This window comes from Canis lupus, chromosome 25, assembly GCF_048164855.1.
Source record: "Canis lupus baileyi chromosome 25, mCanLup2.hap1, whole genome shotgun sequence".
Lineage (NCBI taxonomy): Eukaryota > Metazoa > Chordata > Mammalia > Carnivora > Canidae > Canis > Canis lupus.
Window position 1 is genome coordinate 45069322 of NC_132862.1, and position 20005 is coordinate 45089326.

General features: G+C 44.3%; 1 protein-coding gene across 41 annotated transcripts in view; it reads left to right on the forward strand.

Annotated features, from left to right (window-relative positions):
- Positions 1–20005, forward strand: part of CACNA1C (calcium voltage-gated channel subunit alpha1 C) — a 746185-nt gene that overhangs the window by 686058 nt on the left and 40122 nt on the right. For 29 of the 41 annotated variants that reach the window (XM_072799571.1, XM_072799573.1, XM_072799572.1 and 26 more), the window contains 6 exons: positions 2211–2243; positions 5513–5641; positions 7950–8015; positions 9789–9880; positions 18580–18745; positions 19320–19447. In XM_072799571.1, the coding sequence (XP_072655672.1) occupies positions 2211–2243; positions 5513–5641; positions 7950–8015; positions 9789–9880; positions 18580–18745; positions 19320–19447 (614 nt within the window). The remainder of the gene's footprint in view (positions 1–2210; positions 2244–5512; positions 5642–7949; positions 8016–9788; positions 9881–18579; positions 18746–19319; positions 19448–20005) is intronic. The other 12 variants (XM_072799575.1, XM_072799584.1, XM_072799583.1 and 9 more) reach the window with 1 other exon arrangement.

A 20005-nucleotide genomic window follows, 5' to 3' on the forward strand; every position in this document is an offset into this window, starting at 1 on the left:
TGAACATAGTTCTTCAAATATGAACAGGCTATATGAGACATTGACAAACACAGCTCCAGCACACCAAAGGTGCCCTCTGAAAAGCATAACTTAAGGCCCAAGAAAAAAATTAATCTATGACTCTCTGGATTCTCCCAGTGTGAGACTCCTAAGAGTGCTGTTGTTACCTGGGCTGGGAACCCAACATAGGAGTCCCAGAGAGCCCCATCCTTCTTCTTCCTACTGCCCTCATTGCTCTTCCTGATTTCTTGACTCCTACTATAGAGATGTATCCTAAGGATTGTTAATACATATTATTAAAATAATAAGATACAATCAAAGTGAGTAGAACACACCTGAAGCTAAGTCTCAAAGTAATAGTAGACAAGATCCTCAATGAGAGCTGTGACAGGCTAAAAAGCAACAAGAAAACACAGTTAAGACATCTAAAAATCCCACATGAATTCTCAACGTTTAAGAAGTAAAATGGTTAAAATTTTTCATGGCTGGGACTCATTCATTTTGGCCAGATGACCCAGGTGGGTTCTCTAAATTGTCTCCGTTCTGGTCCTGTTCAGGATGGGACTGACCCAGAGGATGCTCAGGCATTTGCCCAGGGTTCTTAGGACTGATGGGCAGTTCTGGCAGTTTTCAGGATGGATCCAAGAGAAGAACAATGGCCCCCACCTGCTGGGAACTCTATCTGATGCCCTGGCGTCACATGTAGCATAGGTTTACCTCCATCTGGCCCTCATACTCCCTCCCTCACTGACGCTCTAGAAACACAGAACTCCTTAGCCATTAACACAGGAGGACAGGCACTGAAGCAGCTAGAGATGTCTTCTGTGCATGTGTGTATGTTGTGTGCACCTGTGTGTGTGTGTGTGTGTGTGTGTGTGTGTTTCTATGTTCTATCTTGCCTGCTAGCCAAATTCTAGTGATCCCACCACCTCCAGGCCTGTGGACTGACCTGGCAGCTGGTATTCCTCCTAAAGCAGAAACCAAGATCTAGAATGTGCTCTGTAAAGGACTAGAGAGCTGTCCCTTCCCTTCTCTTCCCTTGCCTCACCCTTTATCTCCCATCATTCCCGAAAAAAGACATCTTACCAATTTGCTGTAGGAAAAAAAAGGAATTTGCTGAGAAATCTGTTACCAAAGAAGTATTTTCAGTCTGAAAGTAAATGTCTAGCTGTGCACATTTCCATCCTTCAAAATTCCATTATAGTTTTCCTTGGTCTGTACCTTAAAAGCAGAAACACAAGAGCAACCATCTGAAAGTGGAGGGTAAAAGCAAAGTCATGACCTTCTCGAAAGAGTTAACAGCTCAGATGATCAGGACCAGTCAGAGGCTGATCTCTGAGTGCTGGGGCCCAGAAAGGAGGAGCATCTTCCTGGATATAGGCTCAGGGAACTGGAGGTTGCCATGGGATACTCACCGGTGGCTAGTTTCTTTAGCTCTTGCCCCAAAATGAACTCAGCAGTCAGATCCGTGAGAATAGCTATTTGAAGTGTTAATAGTAATACCTTAAATTGTGTGCAAAGCCTTGATACGCTATATATATATATATTCACCATTTCACATCAATGGCCAAGGCTCTCCACACCTATAGAGTCGTAGCTAAGCAGGGCCATCTCCCACCTGAATCTAAGCTTGAGGATGAGTCCCTGCTACAGAGGGGCTTGAGAACCACCTCTTTAGATCCTCCTCAATGACAACTAAAACTGAGTTTTCCCCTAAATTTGAAGGGCCATTGCCTTTGGCCTCCTTTGCTCAAATATGTCTGGGCAGGGACATGCACCAAGCATAAGCAAAGTCCTTCTCCTCCAGCTGGCAATGCCCAGGATAAGCTAATGTGCAGAAAGTACAAGCCCTCAAAGGTTATCTCAGGACACGGAACTCATTTTAGAAAACAAAACGAAACAAAACTTCCCTCCGAAAAATTCAGAAGACCTCATTTGTAACGAGTGTGTGAATTATTTCGTTGTGGCCAGAGAGGGTCCTGAGTAGGGAAGGCCTTTGGGTCCTCACTAGATGTGAGACACACCTATGCAGAGCCCACACTCACAGTGATGTCCCAGAACCTGCCAGGCCTATGCTTTGTATTTCTTTCACTTGTTTCCTTTTGCCCTCTCCTGCCACGGTGTTGCTCCTGTGTTAGCCAAGACCTAGAGTACCAGGCATCTTCGTTGGAGACTCATTACAGCTTATTTCTATCTGCCTTTCTTTAAAGCCAGCTGAACATACCCAATGCTCTCCCTTTATGGTAAGACCGACCCTCCAGACGACGCTCTTAGCTTCTTGTGACCCTCTTCTAACACCCCCACCCTCACCCACCCTAGTCCCCTGTGTCTCTGGGAGGCCAGCCTTGCTCCCGTTGCATGTAGCCACTGTGTCTGTCCTGTGCCTCGCCTGCTCCGTCGCGTGTGAGCTGTGACGTGCTGTTGTGTAATGGTGTTCTTTACCCTCCCCAAGCTTTCCTCTGGGTGATAATTCACTGTGATCTTGACCATCTAATGAGCTACCGGGAGAGAACTGGACCCAAGGCCATTTCCTATTAACATTCTGAGGACTGCATGGGCTAAAATCTCTAGCTTTAATCAGATGGGGGAAATTTGCACAGGGCACCCATGAGCACCATGGTAAAGGCCTCCTGAGAAAGGAAGAAAGGGAAGGATGATCCAGCCGGGAGACAGAAAGTCAGACGGTGACTTCCCACTAACCATCCAGTGTCTATAACTGCCTCCCACCCCATGGGCTCTGACTTCAAGGCCCAAGTAAAAGGTCATAAGCTGGAATCTGTTCCTGAGAGTGTGGCCAAATACCATCACTCCAACAAAGTTACCCATGAATGTTTCTAAATTCCTAAAGTTCATTTAAAATTAGGCTATGCAGAAAAACAAACTCAGGAGTTTGTTTGAAGCACTCCTCATGTAGGACTCTATGATTCACTTTGCCTAAAGTGAGCGAGGCTGCTAGGTATGACCTTGAAGTCTCCTTGGAACAGGCTTCTCTAAAAAGCTGCCATCACATGTTTCAAAACTGAGCCAGGTGTGAGTTTTTTAAGGACCAGGGGGTAGGTTGATTCCCTGAAAGTCAGCCTATTGGGGGCAAGATTGGGTCAGCAGGTGGTGCCTCCTGACACAGCCCATCCCAGGCTGGCTGGAAGGCTGCCCAGGGAAAGGCTGAGCCTGGATGCTCTACCCTGCTTCACAGGGGCCGCCACTGGGGTGTGCTGCTTCACTGCATTGTCCTTTGGTTTACGAGAGGACATTTTTGTGTGCACGTGGAGACGTGTTTGTCCTCCTTCCGGAGTATTAGGAAATTTCAGCTGGAGGGGGGCGGGGGGCAGGGGTTTGGGACGGAGTTTGAGCCCAGCATGGAACTCAAACTGCAAACTTGACTTCTATTTTTTAACTCAAATCCAGATGCCCCTGTGGCACCAACTTCTCAAACTCTTGACACTCACAGCTGAAGTTCCCCACTTCAGCTTGTTCTTTCTTTTTTCTCCTTTCCCAAACACAGTGGAACTGACAGCTGAGTTATAAAACCCTGAGCCTCTTCTGCCTACCCCTCTGGGGGAACACAACCTCCTTTTAAGGAGAGAAAATAGAATTTCAAGTAGACACGGGTGATAGAAATGCAGAGATTAAGGGCATCAAAGGCTCCAAGTTACCCTGGCAGGGTAGGACGCAGGGGCAAGACGAGGCTGCCGCCTGCCTGGCCTTCCTGCCACAGCCCTGCCGCCCTGCCTGAGGGGAACAGGCCCCCTGTGCGGATCTGAGGCAGCTCTGGTTTGAAAACAGAAGAAATACTGCGGCTCCTGCCCTGTCTGGAGAGTGGGAGATAGAGGAGAGACCCTTCGGGCATGTTTCTGTGCAGCCCTCCCAGGGAGTAAGGCTGTGCTGGCTTGGAGCAGCTGCCTCTGAAGGCTTCCGCGGCCCACATGGGTCTCTGATGCTGAACAGGAGGAAGATGGGTGGCCCCGGGAACCACTGGCCATGTCGGTGACCGGTGACCGTCAACAGGCCACAGGGTTAGAACAAAGGGCCCATGGGGGCCCTCAAGGGCATTAGCGCTAGCAGGATTTTCAAGGGTGCTACCAAGGGGTGGAAGTTGTCAGGGAGGATCTTGGCCTGGAAGTGATTAAAAAGAAAGCAAAGAATCAAGCAGTGGGGAGGGCCTCCCCCCCAGCCAATGACCTGGAGACTCCTCCCTTGAGGACGCACACCCCGGGAATGGTAACAGGAAGCCCAATGGTCCGTTCTCTCCTGGTGTCCACAGGGCTGGGTGAGCTGCACTAGCTCTGGGGGACATGAAGGTGGCTCCCAGGAGGCTACCACCACGGGCCCTCTGGCGGGCATGGGCAAGAGGAGGGTCAGAGGGTCAGTGTGGGTTGTTCTCAGGTCTGGAGGCAGAGGGTGACAGGGCAGCCTGTCCTGCCCCTGAGCCCTGGCCAGGCACGTGCCCCGGCCCCAGGCCCCTGCAGGCCCAACAGGCCGAGGAGGGCCCTCAGCCAGCAGACCCCAGCAGCCCTCACACAGATACCTTCCTCCCCTGCCTCAGCTTGGACTCAGTTCTTCACCTTCCCTTTGCCTCTGCACTCCGGCACTCCCCTGAGGAGATGATCTGCTCTAAGCAGAATCCCTCAGTCCTCTCATGCCAGGGCCCAGACTTACCTAGGGCTCCCTTAGAGTGACCGTTCCCCACCTCACCCTGCCTGTGCCCCACACCCCTTCTAGGGTCGCCTGCAGCCTGGAGAGGACTGGGGCCTCCCGGTAGAGGGGGAACAGCTTCAGAGTCTGAGGTGAGGCAAGGGCTGCAAACAGACACTCTCCGAGGTCAGCAACACCCCTGTTCCCACCCTCCCTGTACCCATGTGGGAAGAGGTGACACACAGCAGGAGTTCTAGAGCTCTGAGCTGCCAGGGCACAAGATCTCAGCCGTGGGCAGCCCATTCCAACCCTATTTGCTGTTAGCCCACCCTGCCCATCAGGACCCCCAGTGCAGTCATACATAGGGCTGGAATGGAGGCCACGACCCGCCCAACCACCTTGCAGAAAGCCAGATCCCACTCAGGATGCATGTCACCCATCCAAGCCAGGCACAAGCGAGGCTGGGGCTGCTTCCTCAGCATGCAGCTAAGGCAGGGTGCACCCAAGGCAGCTAGCTCTCCACCTGAAGACTTCAAAGCATATGGAAATTCCTTTTGGAATCTTCTGTTGCTCCACTCAGAGGGTTAAGAATTAGGACTGAAGCGGGAAACAGGAGAACAGATAAACAGGGCTATGGGCTCAGGGGCCCGGGCACAGCTTGGCTCTGCAGAGACCTCAGACCTGGGTTGTCTACCTGGAAGAGGTGAGCATCTGGCCTTCCATGTGGCCCAGGGGAGAGAATCTAGTGCAGCTGGCCCTACCCTACCCTACCTCCCCCCCAGCCAAGGGCTGTGTTGCTCAGAGCAGGGCCCACCTCATTCTCACCCCGCCCCCTCTGTTGCTGTGTTAACTACCACCTCCTATTGCCGATGGATTCCAGAATGCAGAGGAGAACTCCCGCATCTCCATCACCTTCTTCCGCCTCTTCCGGGTCATGCGCCTGGTCAAGCTGCTGAGCCGAGGGGAGGGCATCCGGACCCTGCTGTGGACCTTCATCAAATCCTTCCAGGTAGCCACCTCCACCGTCAGCAGGCTGCAAGGAGAAAAGCTTCCTGAGCTCCCAGGAGGTGGAGGCGGGGCTCCCCGAGAGGCTCCCCACAGTTCCACCTTGCATCCCTGGACAGGAGGGAAAGAAGGAGCGGCGCTATGAGTTGGGTGCTGAGTACGAATGCCAAGTGCCAGGCTTACTTTGCTACTTGGCAGCTGTGTGACCCCATCCTCACTCTCTGCCTCAGCTTCCCTCTTGCCTGTAATGAGGCCCTTGGACTCAATTTGTGGTTTTCAAAAGCATGCTCTTGGAGCCCCAGATTCCCTCAAAGTCAGGGTAGAGAAGGCTGGGAGCTAAGGGGGAGCCTGAAGCCCTTCTGTTCTCTTGTCTCTGTATTTTTCTGTAAGAAATGACTGCACAAAGAGGTTTTGTGGTGGAAAAAAAATTGGAAAAACATGGGTCCCGGATGATCTGATAACTTCAGTGGCCCTCCCACTTTTGGCATTTTCAGGATCTGGCCATCACCTTCCTCCCAGTAGGCATTTCTGCAATATCTGCTGTCCATACCTGTTTGATACTTAGCCAGACTCTCCAGAACCCTGCTGTCGCTCCACTCAAGGAGAGATGGTCTCCTCACAGGGGCTCAGGGTTGCCTAACTATAGGATTAATTCTTTTTTCTCAGCCATTATTTTCCATCTGTGAAAGCAGAATAATGATCGCCCCTGGCCATCTCTGAGGAGTGTTATGTAAGTTTGAAGTTAAAGAGAAGCAAATTCTGTGAGGTCACTCGAATTCCTTGAAGATAAGAAGTGTAGGGACCCTTGCATGTACTCCATGCTTCCCTCAGCCCAATGCTGAAGGCGGCTTCTCTCTGCCCTCGGAAGCACCTATCTCAGGCTTCCTTCCATGTCCCCTGCTCTGGCCAGTCTGGACCCGGGGACAGGCTAAGAGTGGGGCCCTGATCCAAATGTGCCCAGAACTGAAGGTACAGCCCCAGAAGTGCTCTGCAGACAGGTACCTGCCTGGCTTTGGAATTCTGTCCCAAAGGCATAAACCCTCTTCCAGGCCACTGCCTGCCCTGGAACTCAACACCCGAGGCCCTTGACGGGACCAGCCTAGCTGCACTCCTCAGACCCAGTCCTCTGCGCACCAGGCCCAGGCTGGCTCCCCACTTCACGATGAGCTGCAGCTGCCCTCCCTGCCAGCCCCCTCCCACCCCACCCTTCCCCATCGGTGGGTGCCATGCCCTGCCCAATCCCAGGGGATCTGAGGATTCCGGTGAGAGCAAGAGTGGGGGCTGACCCTGTCCATGGGTGCACCCCTGGGGTCCTGCACCTGTGATGACCCTACAGGCTGTCAGCATACTCCTCCCCCCTCCCCCAACCCCACACACATTTGCCCAGGCTAGGAAAAGGCAGCAGAGCCTGTAGCTGTGAGGAGCAGAAGCCCAAGCCCAACAGAAGAGGCATCCGTGTGATCGCGCAGTGCCATCTAGCGGTGTGTGGACACTGGCGAGGCGTCGCCTAGGCTCCATCATGCGGCTTCGCTGATTCCAGAACAGGCCCTGAGCCCCAGAAGGCCGCTCCCCAGGAGAAGCAGCAGGGACTCTGGAAAATTTAGTTCTCTAAAATGAAAGGCAGAGAATATGTGGAGTGAATAAAATATAAGGGACCCAACTATGTGGAAGGCATCACACTACGCATTTTGTGTGAGCCTTGAGTCATTTAAACTCCACAGAACCGCTAAGAGGTAATTAATCTTCTTCTCATTTTTCAGAAAAGGAAATTGAGGCTCAGAGAGGTTAAGTAATATGACCAAGCTCCCATGACTAAAGTGTCAGAAATAGGGTTTGAGTCCATGATCCTTCCTTCACTTAAGTTTTTCCTTAGTAATTATTTTTATTACAACTAGCAGAATATCATCAAGCTGAGTAAAGGAAGGGTGTAACCTGCCTCCACCCCATGCCTCCTCAGGAAACCTTGGAGTGTATCCTCCACGGGTCTCTCCTAGCTGCGCAAAGACGTATGTCTAGTTGGAGGACATTTGCTCATCCTTGGTTGTTTTTACCAAAGCAGTACCCTACTCTATATACTCCTTCCTCTGCAGCCTGCTTTTCTCAGTACACCACACTGCTTCTTAGGTAATTAAAACCACAGGAAAATGAGAGGTCAGTGCTGTGGTTCAGGCTGGCTTCCTCCTGGTGACCAGAACTTCTGTGGAGCTCTTGGAAATGCCTCCTCCTAAAGCCAGGCTGCAGCGCCCCCCAGGAAGGGTTCTGGCCGCCACCCCTTGCCGGCCTCATACCCTGTCTCCTGTGCTTCCTTCCAGGCCCTGCCTTACGTGGCTCTTCTGATAGTGATGTTGTTCTTCATCTATGCGGTGATTGGGATGCAGGTAGGACAGCTGGCCCGCTGCTCTTCTGCCTCTACTTTCCCTTCGCACCTCCCAGCCCCACGTTCCCGGACACCTGACTGTCCCCCGCTCTGCTTCCACTTCCAAGGCCAAGAAGTTCACAGGAAATAGAACATCCCTTCGGGGGTGCCTGGGTGGCTTAGCGGTTGAGTGTCTGCCTTTGACCCAGGGCGTGATCCCAGAGTCCTGAGATTGAGTCCCACATCAGGCTCCTGCGAGGAGCTGCTTCTTCCTCTGCCTGTGTCTCTGTCTCTCTGTGTCTCTCTCTGTGTCTCTCGTGAATAAACAAATCTTAAAAAAAGACAAAAAAGAACATCCCTTCAAAGGGTGTCCTTAGGCAGGGTGAACGGCCAAGTGCTATACGCAACTTCTCTCCTCTTTGCCCCAGGCCTGGTCTCTGCTGATCATAGGGAAAAACACTCCCAGATTAACACCATGGGCCTCAGGAGAGAGAGCACCTTCCAGAAAACAACACGAAGGGTGTGTCAGACAGCACGCTTCCCCTTGCCCAGGTCTGACAGTCTGAGAACTACCCCCAACCCAGCACCATTAGGGAGAAGCTAATGACAGAGAGGGAGGGAGGGGAGAGAGAAAGAAGGAAGGAGGAGAGAAAGAGGGAAGGAGGGAGGTAGGCAAGCTCTCCCGATCAAACATGTAGCAGTTTCAGGGGCCGCGCCTCACAGGTGCCCACTGCACTTTCTCCTACCTCAAACCTTGCAGCGCTCTCCAGCCAGCATCTCCTCGGGGCTCCAGAGAGTGCCATAGCGCAGCACCCACACTAGCCAGGAGCTTTTCCTCAGCAGCTCTCTAAGAAAGAGGCCCCTGCTTATTCTTTGCAAAAAGACCTCGGGTTCCTGGGCCAACATCTTTCGAGATGAGAAGAGCTACCTTGCCATCTCACCAAAGGTGGCAGCTTCTAAAAGGTGGCATAGCTTCAAAAGGCTAGGAAATAAGGGACCCACTAATTTCAGGGATGGATTAAATTTGCCCAAGTCCCAGATCGATCCAAAATCCGAGAACTGGATTTGGAAGACTGAGCATCTGCACTGAAGTGGCAAAGGAAAAGAGGCCAGAGACTTGCATTATGAGGGACAGGAATTGTCACTGATGGTGACAGGAATTGATAACACAGTGCTGTGTAGGTGAAAGTGGCTGCAAGCAGATCTTAGGCACTCTCACTATACCAAAAAAAAATAAAAAATAAAAAAAGCTACCAATGTTAACTGTGTGAGGTGATGGATGTGTTAATTATCTTGGTCTTGGTAATGATTCCACGAGCATTGTACAGCAAATCACCACCACACTGCACACTTTAAATATATACAATTATATTTGTTAATTATTCCTCAATAGAGTTTTTTTTAAGAGAAAAAATATACATTCCCAAGAATCTGCAGTCAAAAAAAGGAGGAGACCAGATAGCCCTCTGTCCCTGGACAGAAGCACAGTGCTGGTTGCAGCATCCACCTGCTCTCAGCCCATCTCCCAGTGGCCTATAGGGACCTCTTCTGAGGGCCTATGGGTACTTTTCTTCTTACACTATCCAGTATGGAGGATAGAGATCAGAGGCTGGATGGGACAGCAGGTGCCTGCCCCTACGAGGCACTGCCAGGTTATGTCAAGGAACTCAGTTAAGCTATGAGCTGGCCTGATTCCACAGTCACCCATGAGCCCTAAAGAGACCAGATGATGAGTGGGAACTAGGACCCTCTCTATCCACCATTCACTGACACCCCCTCCACTCCCCTCGCTCAGGTGTTTGGGAAGATTGCCCTGAATGACACCACAGAGATCAACCGGAACAACAACTTCCAGACCTTCCCCCAAGCTGTGCTGCTTCTCTTCAGGTGAGTCTCTGAGGACAGATGCATACAAACACACCTAAATGACACAGCCCTATGGTCTGGATATAGAATGAAAGGGAACTCTTCCAGAGGAGTTCGCAGGGAGACAACTGATGCTGGACTTCCCTCCCTGGACCAAAAAACTGTTGTTCCATTGCTATTTATAATACTTTCCAGTGAGCAGCCCACTGGTCACAGACACACCTGCCAGTAACCACCCAAAAATACTAGAGGATCACAAGTCAAATACTGAAAGCACCCTGGTTTAGAAGCCAAACAGGCTCAAATCCAAGCCTGTGACACATTCTCTTTGTGTAAGACATATAACTTCTCTAAGTCTTGGTTCCCTTGCAAACAAGTGCAGTTGCCATTGTCAATGCCATTTGCTTTATTAGGTTATTATGTCTTCATGTACTTAGTCTCCCCAGCTAAGCCAGCCATGAGCCTTCACCCTTCTTGGAAGGCTAGCAGGGGAAAAGAATGTTTCTCAGCCTGATTCTGAGTGAGTGAATCCATGCTACAGCCTGCTTCTTCCTTATCCGACTCCTAATGCCCCCTTGCTCTGCCCTCCTTCTCACTTTCCTGTGCCTCACAGCCTGGGCTGGTAGATGAGACCATCTAGACCATCTAGGCCAGGGCTGGTAGATGAGAACTTTTTATACCATCCCTGAACCAGATGGCTTCTAAAGTCCATTTCAGCTCATGTACTTTACATATTTTTGGCCATGGGAGAGGCAGTGAACTTTCTACCACTCCCTGGGGTCCCTTTCCAGAAGATCCAGAGATCCACTCTATTAGATAACTCCACCTTCACCAAGTTCTATAGGATCCTTTCCCCACACCCAAGCTCAATTCTCATTATTGCTCAAAATGTATTAAATCAAAATGACAGCCCTTCAAATATCATTAGATATTACCACCTCCCGCAAATTGTAGACTTTAAGAATACAAAGGCCATTGTTAAGTCCCAATTTAACAACACTTAAGCCTGTGCCATATTTAAGTATTGGAGCTGAATGCAGGTATAAGACTGAGCACATGGCTCTACCTCCCCTCCTTTCCTAAAGTCTTTGACGACAGAAGGTATTTCTTTAAAAAATAAACCCATAACAGTACTAAGAAGGAAAAAAAACATGAAATAGTACTATTAGTGAACCAGGAATGTTGAGGAAATTGTAAATGGAAGAAATCAGTTGGGATTCAATAGACAAAGGAACAAGATCTGAGGAAAACATATCTCTAACAATGCATGGTCTATAGAAGAAGTGAGAGCAGTTCCAGGATCAATAGGTAAAAGGCTCAGGAGAGACCTGGAGTCATCACGAGGCTGGCTCCTCAAGGATCTGTCTTTGGAAAACAGTTGCTAATGCTCACAAGCTGAAAGCAGCAGCACTTGACATCACACCTCTGGGCTTTGGGGCCTGAGAAGGAGAGTAGGTCCCCCCAAGGAACCTCACCCTCAAAGAGATGCTCCCTGCCCACCTCATGTGGCAGCACACGTTCTCTTTATTCCATGATGCGCAGAGAAGATCTGTAATGAGAACTTGAGCCACAGAGATGTGAATTGGGTTCTCAGTCCAAAGAATGGTTAATAACAATCCCAAAGTAATTCAGGGAAAATGAATACCAATACAGAAAGGCACTATGCTCTATTAGCAGATGGATGAATACATGAGGAAGAAAAAGAATATATAAAGTCAAAAGATTTGAAAATAAATATAATTCATATCTTTAAAGAGATTTCAGAGCATACCACATCTATTAAATTAAAAGGGAGGAGGAGAAGCCATTAATTAGAACAAATGAAAGAGAGAACTCAGAAGAACATCATTGTTGAAATATTCAGAAAATGAGCACAGCTGAAGAATGAAATAATGAGCTGAAGGATCAAACCTAGGGTTGTCTAGTACACAACCAAAAGGACAAGAAGATTGAAAATATAAAATAAAAATTAGTGCATGGGGGATAGAACTGAAAATCCCATCTTTCTAATACAAGTTTAGGTAAAAACAACAGAACAAATGTAGAGAATGAAATGAAGGAATGATCAAAAAATTCAAATAAAGATATGAGCTTTCAGGTTGAAATGGCCTACTAAGTACAGAATAGGTTATCAAAAAGCCCCTTAATCAGACATAGTATAAGGAAGTTTTAGAATACCAAAAATAAAGAAAATAGCCTACAAGTGTCCAAAGAGAAAAAAGAGAATTATTTTCAAAAATGCCAATTTTCATTAGATTTCTCACTAGCAAAAGTACATACTAGAATACAAATCATGTATGCAGTATTATGAAGAAACTATTTTTTGACCTGTAGTACAACCTAATTGGCATTCAAGTAACAAAGCAAAATTGATTCCAAAAGTGTAAGAATCCAGAAAGTTTACTCCCTCACATAAACATCTGAAACAACTACACAAGAATGCATTTCCACAGAATGAGAAATTAATCTCAGAATAATCATATTAGTAAAGAAGCCATAAAGCTTATAGTTATGAGTTATGAGCAAAGAAATTGTGAACCTTACATTAAGTCTAAATAACTGTTAAGACAGGTATTAGTTATTAAAAATTTTTGTTGATTTTTAAGTATAATTACATTGTGGTTATATAAAATGTATTGTTTTATTTTTGAGATGCGTATTTAGGGTTGATATAATGATATTACATGAGGTGCAGGATTTGCTTTAAAGTATTCCATCATGGAGATAAAAGGTACAGAATAGGGAATATAGTCAGTGGTACTGTAATAGTGTTGTATGGTGACAGATGGTGCTCTACTCACGGTAAGCAGAGCATAATATATAGATTTGTTGAATCACTATGTTGTACACCTGAAGCTAATGTATAATTGTATGTCAATTCTCAATTTTTTTAAAGACTTATTTATTCATTTTAGAGAAAGAGAGGGAGAGTGCGTGTGCGCAGGGAGAGGGGCAGAGGGAGAGGGAGAAATAGAGAAGCAAACTCCCCACTGAGTAGGGACCCCCCACACTGGCACCCTTCCTCTTTCAAGTTTTCTAAAAGGTGAGAGAGCAAAAGAACTAAGCTAAATTAAACCAAACTAAAATAAAATAAAATGCCCCAGCCAAAAGGGGAGAGGGGAGTTGTCAGAGAGATAAATGAAATACACAGCAAAATATCTATGGTTGTTAAGATTGAGTAATGGGTACGTAGGGTATCTTTGTACTTTCTACATTTGTATATGGTTGAAAACTTTTTAAATAAATGTTTTAACAAAAAAATAGTAAATGTTGGGGTACCTGGCTAGCTCAGTGGTTGAGCGTCTGCCTTTGGCTCGGGTCATGATCCCAGGATCCTGGGATCAAGTCCCACAACAGGCTGCCCCACGGGAGCCTGCTTCTCCCTCTGCCTGTGTCTCTGCCTCTCTCTGTGTCTCTCATGAATAAATAAATAAAATCTTAAAAAAAAAAAAAAGTAACTATTAAGGGAAAATGTCCAAAACCTTGATAGCAATTTGAAAGTGAAATCTCATATTATCTCAACAAGATAGGAAGAATGAGATAGTGGAAGAATGAAAAACATGAAAGCGTGCTGACATTCTTCTCTTATTTGTGGAAAGGAAACAGATATCGTTCAAGTCCATACACAGCAAACAGAAAGTGTGTAGATATGTTCAATATTTGAAGGCCAGCCATTAGAGAAACAGAAATTAAATTACATTCCAAATCACTAGACTAAAAAAAAAAAAATCAACAAGGAAAACCTTAGTAATTCTGCAAAAAGAAGGAAAGACAAAAGAAGGAAGGGAGAAGGATGAGGGAGAAAAAGAAAATTAGAAAATAAAACAAGATGGCAGGAATAAAAACAAAGTGATTATTCCAAAGTGATTTTAGTGATTATTAATCACTGAAAGCTCAATTTCTCTATTAAAAGATAGACACTCTCATGTTGTTGGCTTTAAGAAATCTAGCTGTAGGGCAGCCTGAGTGGCTCAGCGGTTTAGCGCCGCCTTCGGCCCAGGGCGTGATCCTGGAGACCCCGGATGGAGGCCCACGTCGGGCTCCCTGCATGGAGCCGGCTTCTCCCTCTGCCTGTGTCTCTGACAATGCTTCCAAAAACATAAGAATAGTAATAACAATATCAGAAGAAATAAAATTCCAGGTGAAAGGCATTAAACAAGACAAAGAGGGATATTTGATATTGATAAAAGGTATATTCTACCAAGATTATATAACAATCATAAAACTAAAAAAAAAAATCATAAAACTACATGAGTCTAACAATATAGTTTGGAAATATATCAGTGAGACTAATATAATGGTAAGGAAAAAATGAAAACACATAATGGAGACATGTAAAAAAATGACAGAGCAAGTAGAACAAAATAAAAGAAAAGGTAAAGAATACCTAAAAATACAATTGACAAATTTAAGTCAATTTGTACTCAATAAGTGGAAAAAAATATATCCTTTTTAAACACCCAGAAACATTCACAAAAATTAGCCAAGATTTAAGTCACAAAGAAGAATTCAATAGATTCTAAAATTTCTCTAACTTCAGTACTGCAAAAATTAGAAATTAACCACAAAAACAATACTCCCTCCAAAATCTATACACTTAAATGCTTGAGTCACTGTTCTAAATAATTCATAACTGATATACATCTTAGAAATGAAAGAATGAAAGAAGCACATCTTAAATTTACATGTTGCACTAATGAATACCAAAGAAAATTTCAAAGCCAAAATTTATTTTGCAAAATCTATAATAACCAAACTAATAATGGCTGGAAAAAGAATAGTAAGATAACCCCAAAGTAAAAAAAAAAAAAAAAAAAAAAAAAAAAAAAGATAACCCCAAAGTATGAAAGAACACACTTATTAAAATACAAGCAGAAATTAATAAAATATTTAAAAATATTTAGCAGTAAACCCTAAAACTAAATCTTTGAAAAGACCAATAAATAGACAAACTTTCATCAAATCCAATTTTTTAAAAAATACACAACATCAGAAATAAGAAATGTAACACAATCACAGATGTGGAAGAGATTTTTAAAATGATAAAATATTATGAACAAATTTATGCCAATATAAGTGAGAATCTAGAAGTAGATGACTTTATATAGGAAAATATACATATGGTTTCACTCATATGGGGAATATAAGAAATAGTGAAAGGGATTATAGGGGAAAGGAGAGAAAATTAGTGGGAAAATGAGAGAGGGGGACAAACCATAAGAGACTCCTAACTCTGGGAAATGAACAAAGGATAGCGGAAGGGGAGGTGGGTGGGGGATTGGGGTAACTGAGTGATGGGCACTGAGGAGGGCACTTAATGGGATGAGCACTGGGTGTTATACTATATGTTGGCAAATCGAACTTCAATAAAAACAACAAAAGAGGAAAATATAAATACAAAATTGTCTTCAAAAGAATTTTTTTTAATTAACCACAATAGAAATTGAAAAGGTAGTCAAAGTTTTAGTCCTCAAAAACTTCTAAGTTCTTGGTTTTGGTTTAGGTCCCGATCTCAGAGTCTTGGGATCAAGCTCCAAATCAGACTCCATGCTCAGCAGGGAATCTACTTAGAATTCTCTCTTTCCCTCTCCCTCTGCCCCTCCCCACCACTGTCTCTTTCTCTCTCACTCTCTCTCTCAAATAAATAAATAAATCTTTTTTTAAAACTGGGTAAAAGACTTGAATAGACATTTCTCCAAAGAAGATATATGAATGGCCAATGAGCACATGAAAAGAAGCTCAACATCACTAATCATAAGGGAAATGTAAATCAAAACTATAGTAAGATAAACTCATATTCATTAGAAGGGCTACTACTATCAAAAAAATAAAATAAAATAAAATAAAACAGAAAACAACAAGTGTTGGCAAGGATGTGGAGCAGTTGGAATCTTTATGTCCTGGTAGTGGGATATGAAAAGGCATAGCCATTGTGGAAAACAGTATGATAGTTCCTCAAAAAATTAAAAATAAAATTACCATATGATCCATCAATTCCATTTCTGGGTATATATCCCAAACAATTGAATGCAAGATCTAGAAGAAATATTTATATACTCCTGTTCATAACAGCATTATTCACAATGGGCAAAATGTGGAAGCAACCCAAGTGCCCATTGACAGATGAATAGATAAGCAGAATGTGGTATATACATATAATGAAATATTATTCAACCTTGAAAAAGGAAGGAAATTCTGCAGTATGCTACAACATGATTGAAACTCAAGAACATTATGCTAAGTGAAATAAACCCATCACAAAAGACTAATACTATGTGATTCCACTTATATGAGGTCCTTAGTCAAAATTGTAATACATAAAGTAGAGTGGTGGTTGCCAGGGCCGAGGGGTAGAGGAGAATGGGGAGTTATCAGTTAATAGGCAGAGTTTCAATTTTACAAGATGAAAAGAACCATGGATATGGATGCTGGTGATGGCTGTACAACAATGTGAATATATTTAATACCACTAAACTAAATACTTAAAAATAGTTAAGATGGTAAATTTTGTTATGTGTATTTTACTACATGAAAAAGAAAATAAACCCTTTTTAAAAAATTAATTGCCTATGTAAACTACACAAGAGAAACTGTAGAGCTATGAGAATTCAGCAAACTTCTATATATAAAGTCAATTGTATGCCTTTACAGGAAATATAGCTTCTTGAGTGTACTGCTTATAATAGCAACATTTTGTTTAAGTAAGATACCTAGAAATAATCTAAAAAATATATACATGGGGGAATTATAAAAATTTCTTAAAAGACATTAATAAGGCCTAACTAAATGGAGAGATGTGCCATGTTCATGTCTGGGAGACATAATGTTACAAAAATATCATATTCTCCAAGTTAATCTATGCCATTCCAATAAGACTCACAGTGAGATTATTCATCTAACATGAGCTGATTCTAATGTATCTGTATAAGAAAAAAGGAAAATGAATAGCCAAGACAATTTTGAAAAACAATAAGCTGGAAGGACCCACTGTTTATAAGAGAGCAAGACTTAATATAGAACTATAGTGATTAAGACAATGTGGTCCATTGGTACCAACATAGACAAACCTACAGAAGAGAATGAAAAGGCTATCATGAGACTCACACATCTATGGAAATATAATTTATGTCAGAAGGGATATTCCAAATCAGTAGATAAAGATGAACTATTCAATAAATTGTATTAAGAACATTGGTTATCTAAACAGGAAAAGATAAAGCATATTTCTACCTTATATTGAACACAAAAACAAATTTCAGATTAATGGGTTATTATATAAAACAAAATCTTAGAAGTTTTAGAACATATAGGAGAATATCTTTATCACCGAGACTAAGGAAAGACTTCTTTAAACAAGATGGCAAAAAGCAGTGAAATTTAAAAGTTAGATCAATCAGGGGCACCTGCATGCCTCAGTTAGTTAAATGTCCAATTCTTGATTTCAGCTCAGGTCATGATCTCAGGGTCATAGGATGGAGCCCCCTGTTGGGCTCCCTACTCAGTGGGAAGTCTGCTTGAGATTCTCTCTCTCCCTTTACCCCTCCCCCAGCTCGCTCACTTTCTCTCTCTCTCTCTAAAATAAATAGATAAATCTTAAAATAAAATATACATTCAAAATAAATAAGCTTCACTGTAAATAAGGCTGTAGACAAGCCATAGGTTGGAAGAAAGTACTTACTACACATGTAACTCACAAAGTATTAATAGAAAAAATATATTTTAAAACTCACAATGAACAAGAAGACAAATAACCCATGAGACAAACAGACAAAAATATGAAAATGCAGTTCACAGAAGATAAAAATTCTTAACCTATTAATCATTTAAACCTAAATTAAGACAGCAATGAAATATAATTTCACATCCATCATATGAGCAACATTTTTTAAGATTAACTAATACAAAGAGTTGACAAGTCTAAACTCATTGAATCAGAAAGTAGAAAAGGAATTGCCAGGAGCTGGATGCAGTGGGGATAGGGAGAAGTTGGTAGAAGGGCACACACTTCCAGCTCTAAGATAAGGAAGGTCTGAGGATCTGTTAACTAGGTGGGAAGAATCCCTCCACAACTCAAATTGTCATGATGGACACTTTAAATATCTTACAATTTTATTCACCATATACCTCAGTAAAACTGGAAAAAAGTTGATAGGTCTGCAGAGCAATGGCATTTGTCCCACAGTGACGACCAGAACATAAATTGCACAAACCCTTGGAGAATCAGCAATACCAAGTGAAAGTGAAGACATGTCGGCTTCACCTGGCAATTCCACTTTCTAAGCAGATATCCAAGGCATGGACCTGCATGTTGATTGCAGGGTTCTTTGTAATAGCAAAAGAGAAAAGAAAAAGAGGAACCTTTAACAAGATGGCAGGTTTTTAAAAATGGTATATACATAGAATATACTGCTATCTGGCCATTAAGATGGAGGAACTAGAGGCTAATGGGAAAATCTCCAAAACTTAACATGAATTACAAACAGAGGGATTTTTCAGAACAGATAGTTTGTTACCATTTATGGAAAGTTTTAAAACATTCAAAACGATGCCATGTATTTTCATATTTAGTGAATGTACCAGAGCATTCAGGGAATGATAAACACCAAATTCAATTTAGAAGTTCCCTCTGGGAAAGGAGGATGGGGCAAGGGGTGAGGGAAAGATCCAGAGATATGAGATGGGCCCCACGGGTGGTAGACCCTCTCACTGCTCTCCCCTAGGTGTGCCACAGGGGAGGCATGGCAGGACATCATGCTGGCCTGCATGCCAGGAAAGAAGTGTGCCCCCGAGTCGGAGCCCAGCAACAGCACAGAAGGTGAAACACCCTGTGGCAGCAGCTTCGCAGTCTTCTACTTCATCAGCTTCTACATGCTCTGTGCCTTCCTGGTAAGCTGAGGTGGGACTGAACAGCCCACATGTCATGAGTATGCAGTTCAAGGCAGCCTACACCCTCTATCTCTGCATCTTGCAGTCAGAGAAACAGACTTGGAAAGACTCAGTTAGTAGCAATGTCCAATCAGTAGACAAGGACACAAAGCCCTGGGCCAGAGTGAGCCCAACCAGCATCTTTCTTATGCATTCTTGGCTCTTGTCATGGTGGCATTGTCCCAGGGGACAGAAAGGGATGTGTGTAGAGGCCTAGAGGCAACCCATATGTTTTTGACACTTTGATGAGCAGTGTGAGGAAGAGTGGTGGAGAAAGCTGCCCCCGTCCTTAGGGGACAAACTGCCCAGCAGTTTAGTATGAGGGAAGCTGTCCAGCCCACATGTGGGGTTCATTCCACATCATTCTGAGGAGAGCTGTGTCAGATTCATACCAAAGAGACCCAAGTTCCAGGGGCTGGTGTTTTAAATGATGAATATAGCTGGTCTTTAGAAATGTGGCTTCTACCATGCATGGCACCAGCTGGCAAAATGGATTCAGGTGGCAAGAAACTCATCATATCTCTGTTCTCTGCAGATCATTAACCTCTTTGTAGCTGTCATCATGGATAACTTTGACTACCTGACAAGGGACTGGTCAATTCTTGGTCCCCATCATCTGGATGAATTTAAAAGAATCTGGGCAGAGTATGATCCTGAAGCCAAGTAAGTTCCTAGAGGGAAACACTGATTTCCAAAGCCCAGAGGACCATACCTATAGAAGAGGTTCAACACAGGTTAGCATTGGGTGGACCAGTTAGAAACACTGAACAACACCAGACCCCAGGGTCAAGAGTCAAGGTCCAGCAATAACAGGCCAAGCATCTTTGGCTAAGTCAAGAATGTAACTATTTTCAGTTGAACAGAAGGATGGGAAATCCTAGTAAGTATTCAAGTGAAAATGTTTAGAGTCAAGTAGATCTCAACTCTATTCTCACCTCGGATTCAAGGATACAATCACATTTGATTAACAGTTAATAAATGCCTCTTGGTCACATGGTTAGATTGCAGCAGCAAGTATATGTGAGAGTCTAATTGCACTACTCAAAGTCCCTTTCTTGAACACGGCCCTGGTGGAAAATTGCTCATCAAAATCTAAACATGTATATACTGGTTTTGGGGTTTTACCATGCAATTCTGCAACTCTGTACCGAGTTTGACCAATAGGGCAACAGCTATGGAGAGCCTGGTACATACGTCCTGGGCTGCTCGCTGAGACCATGG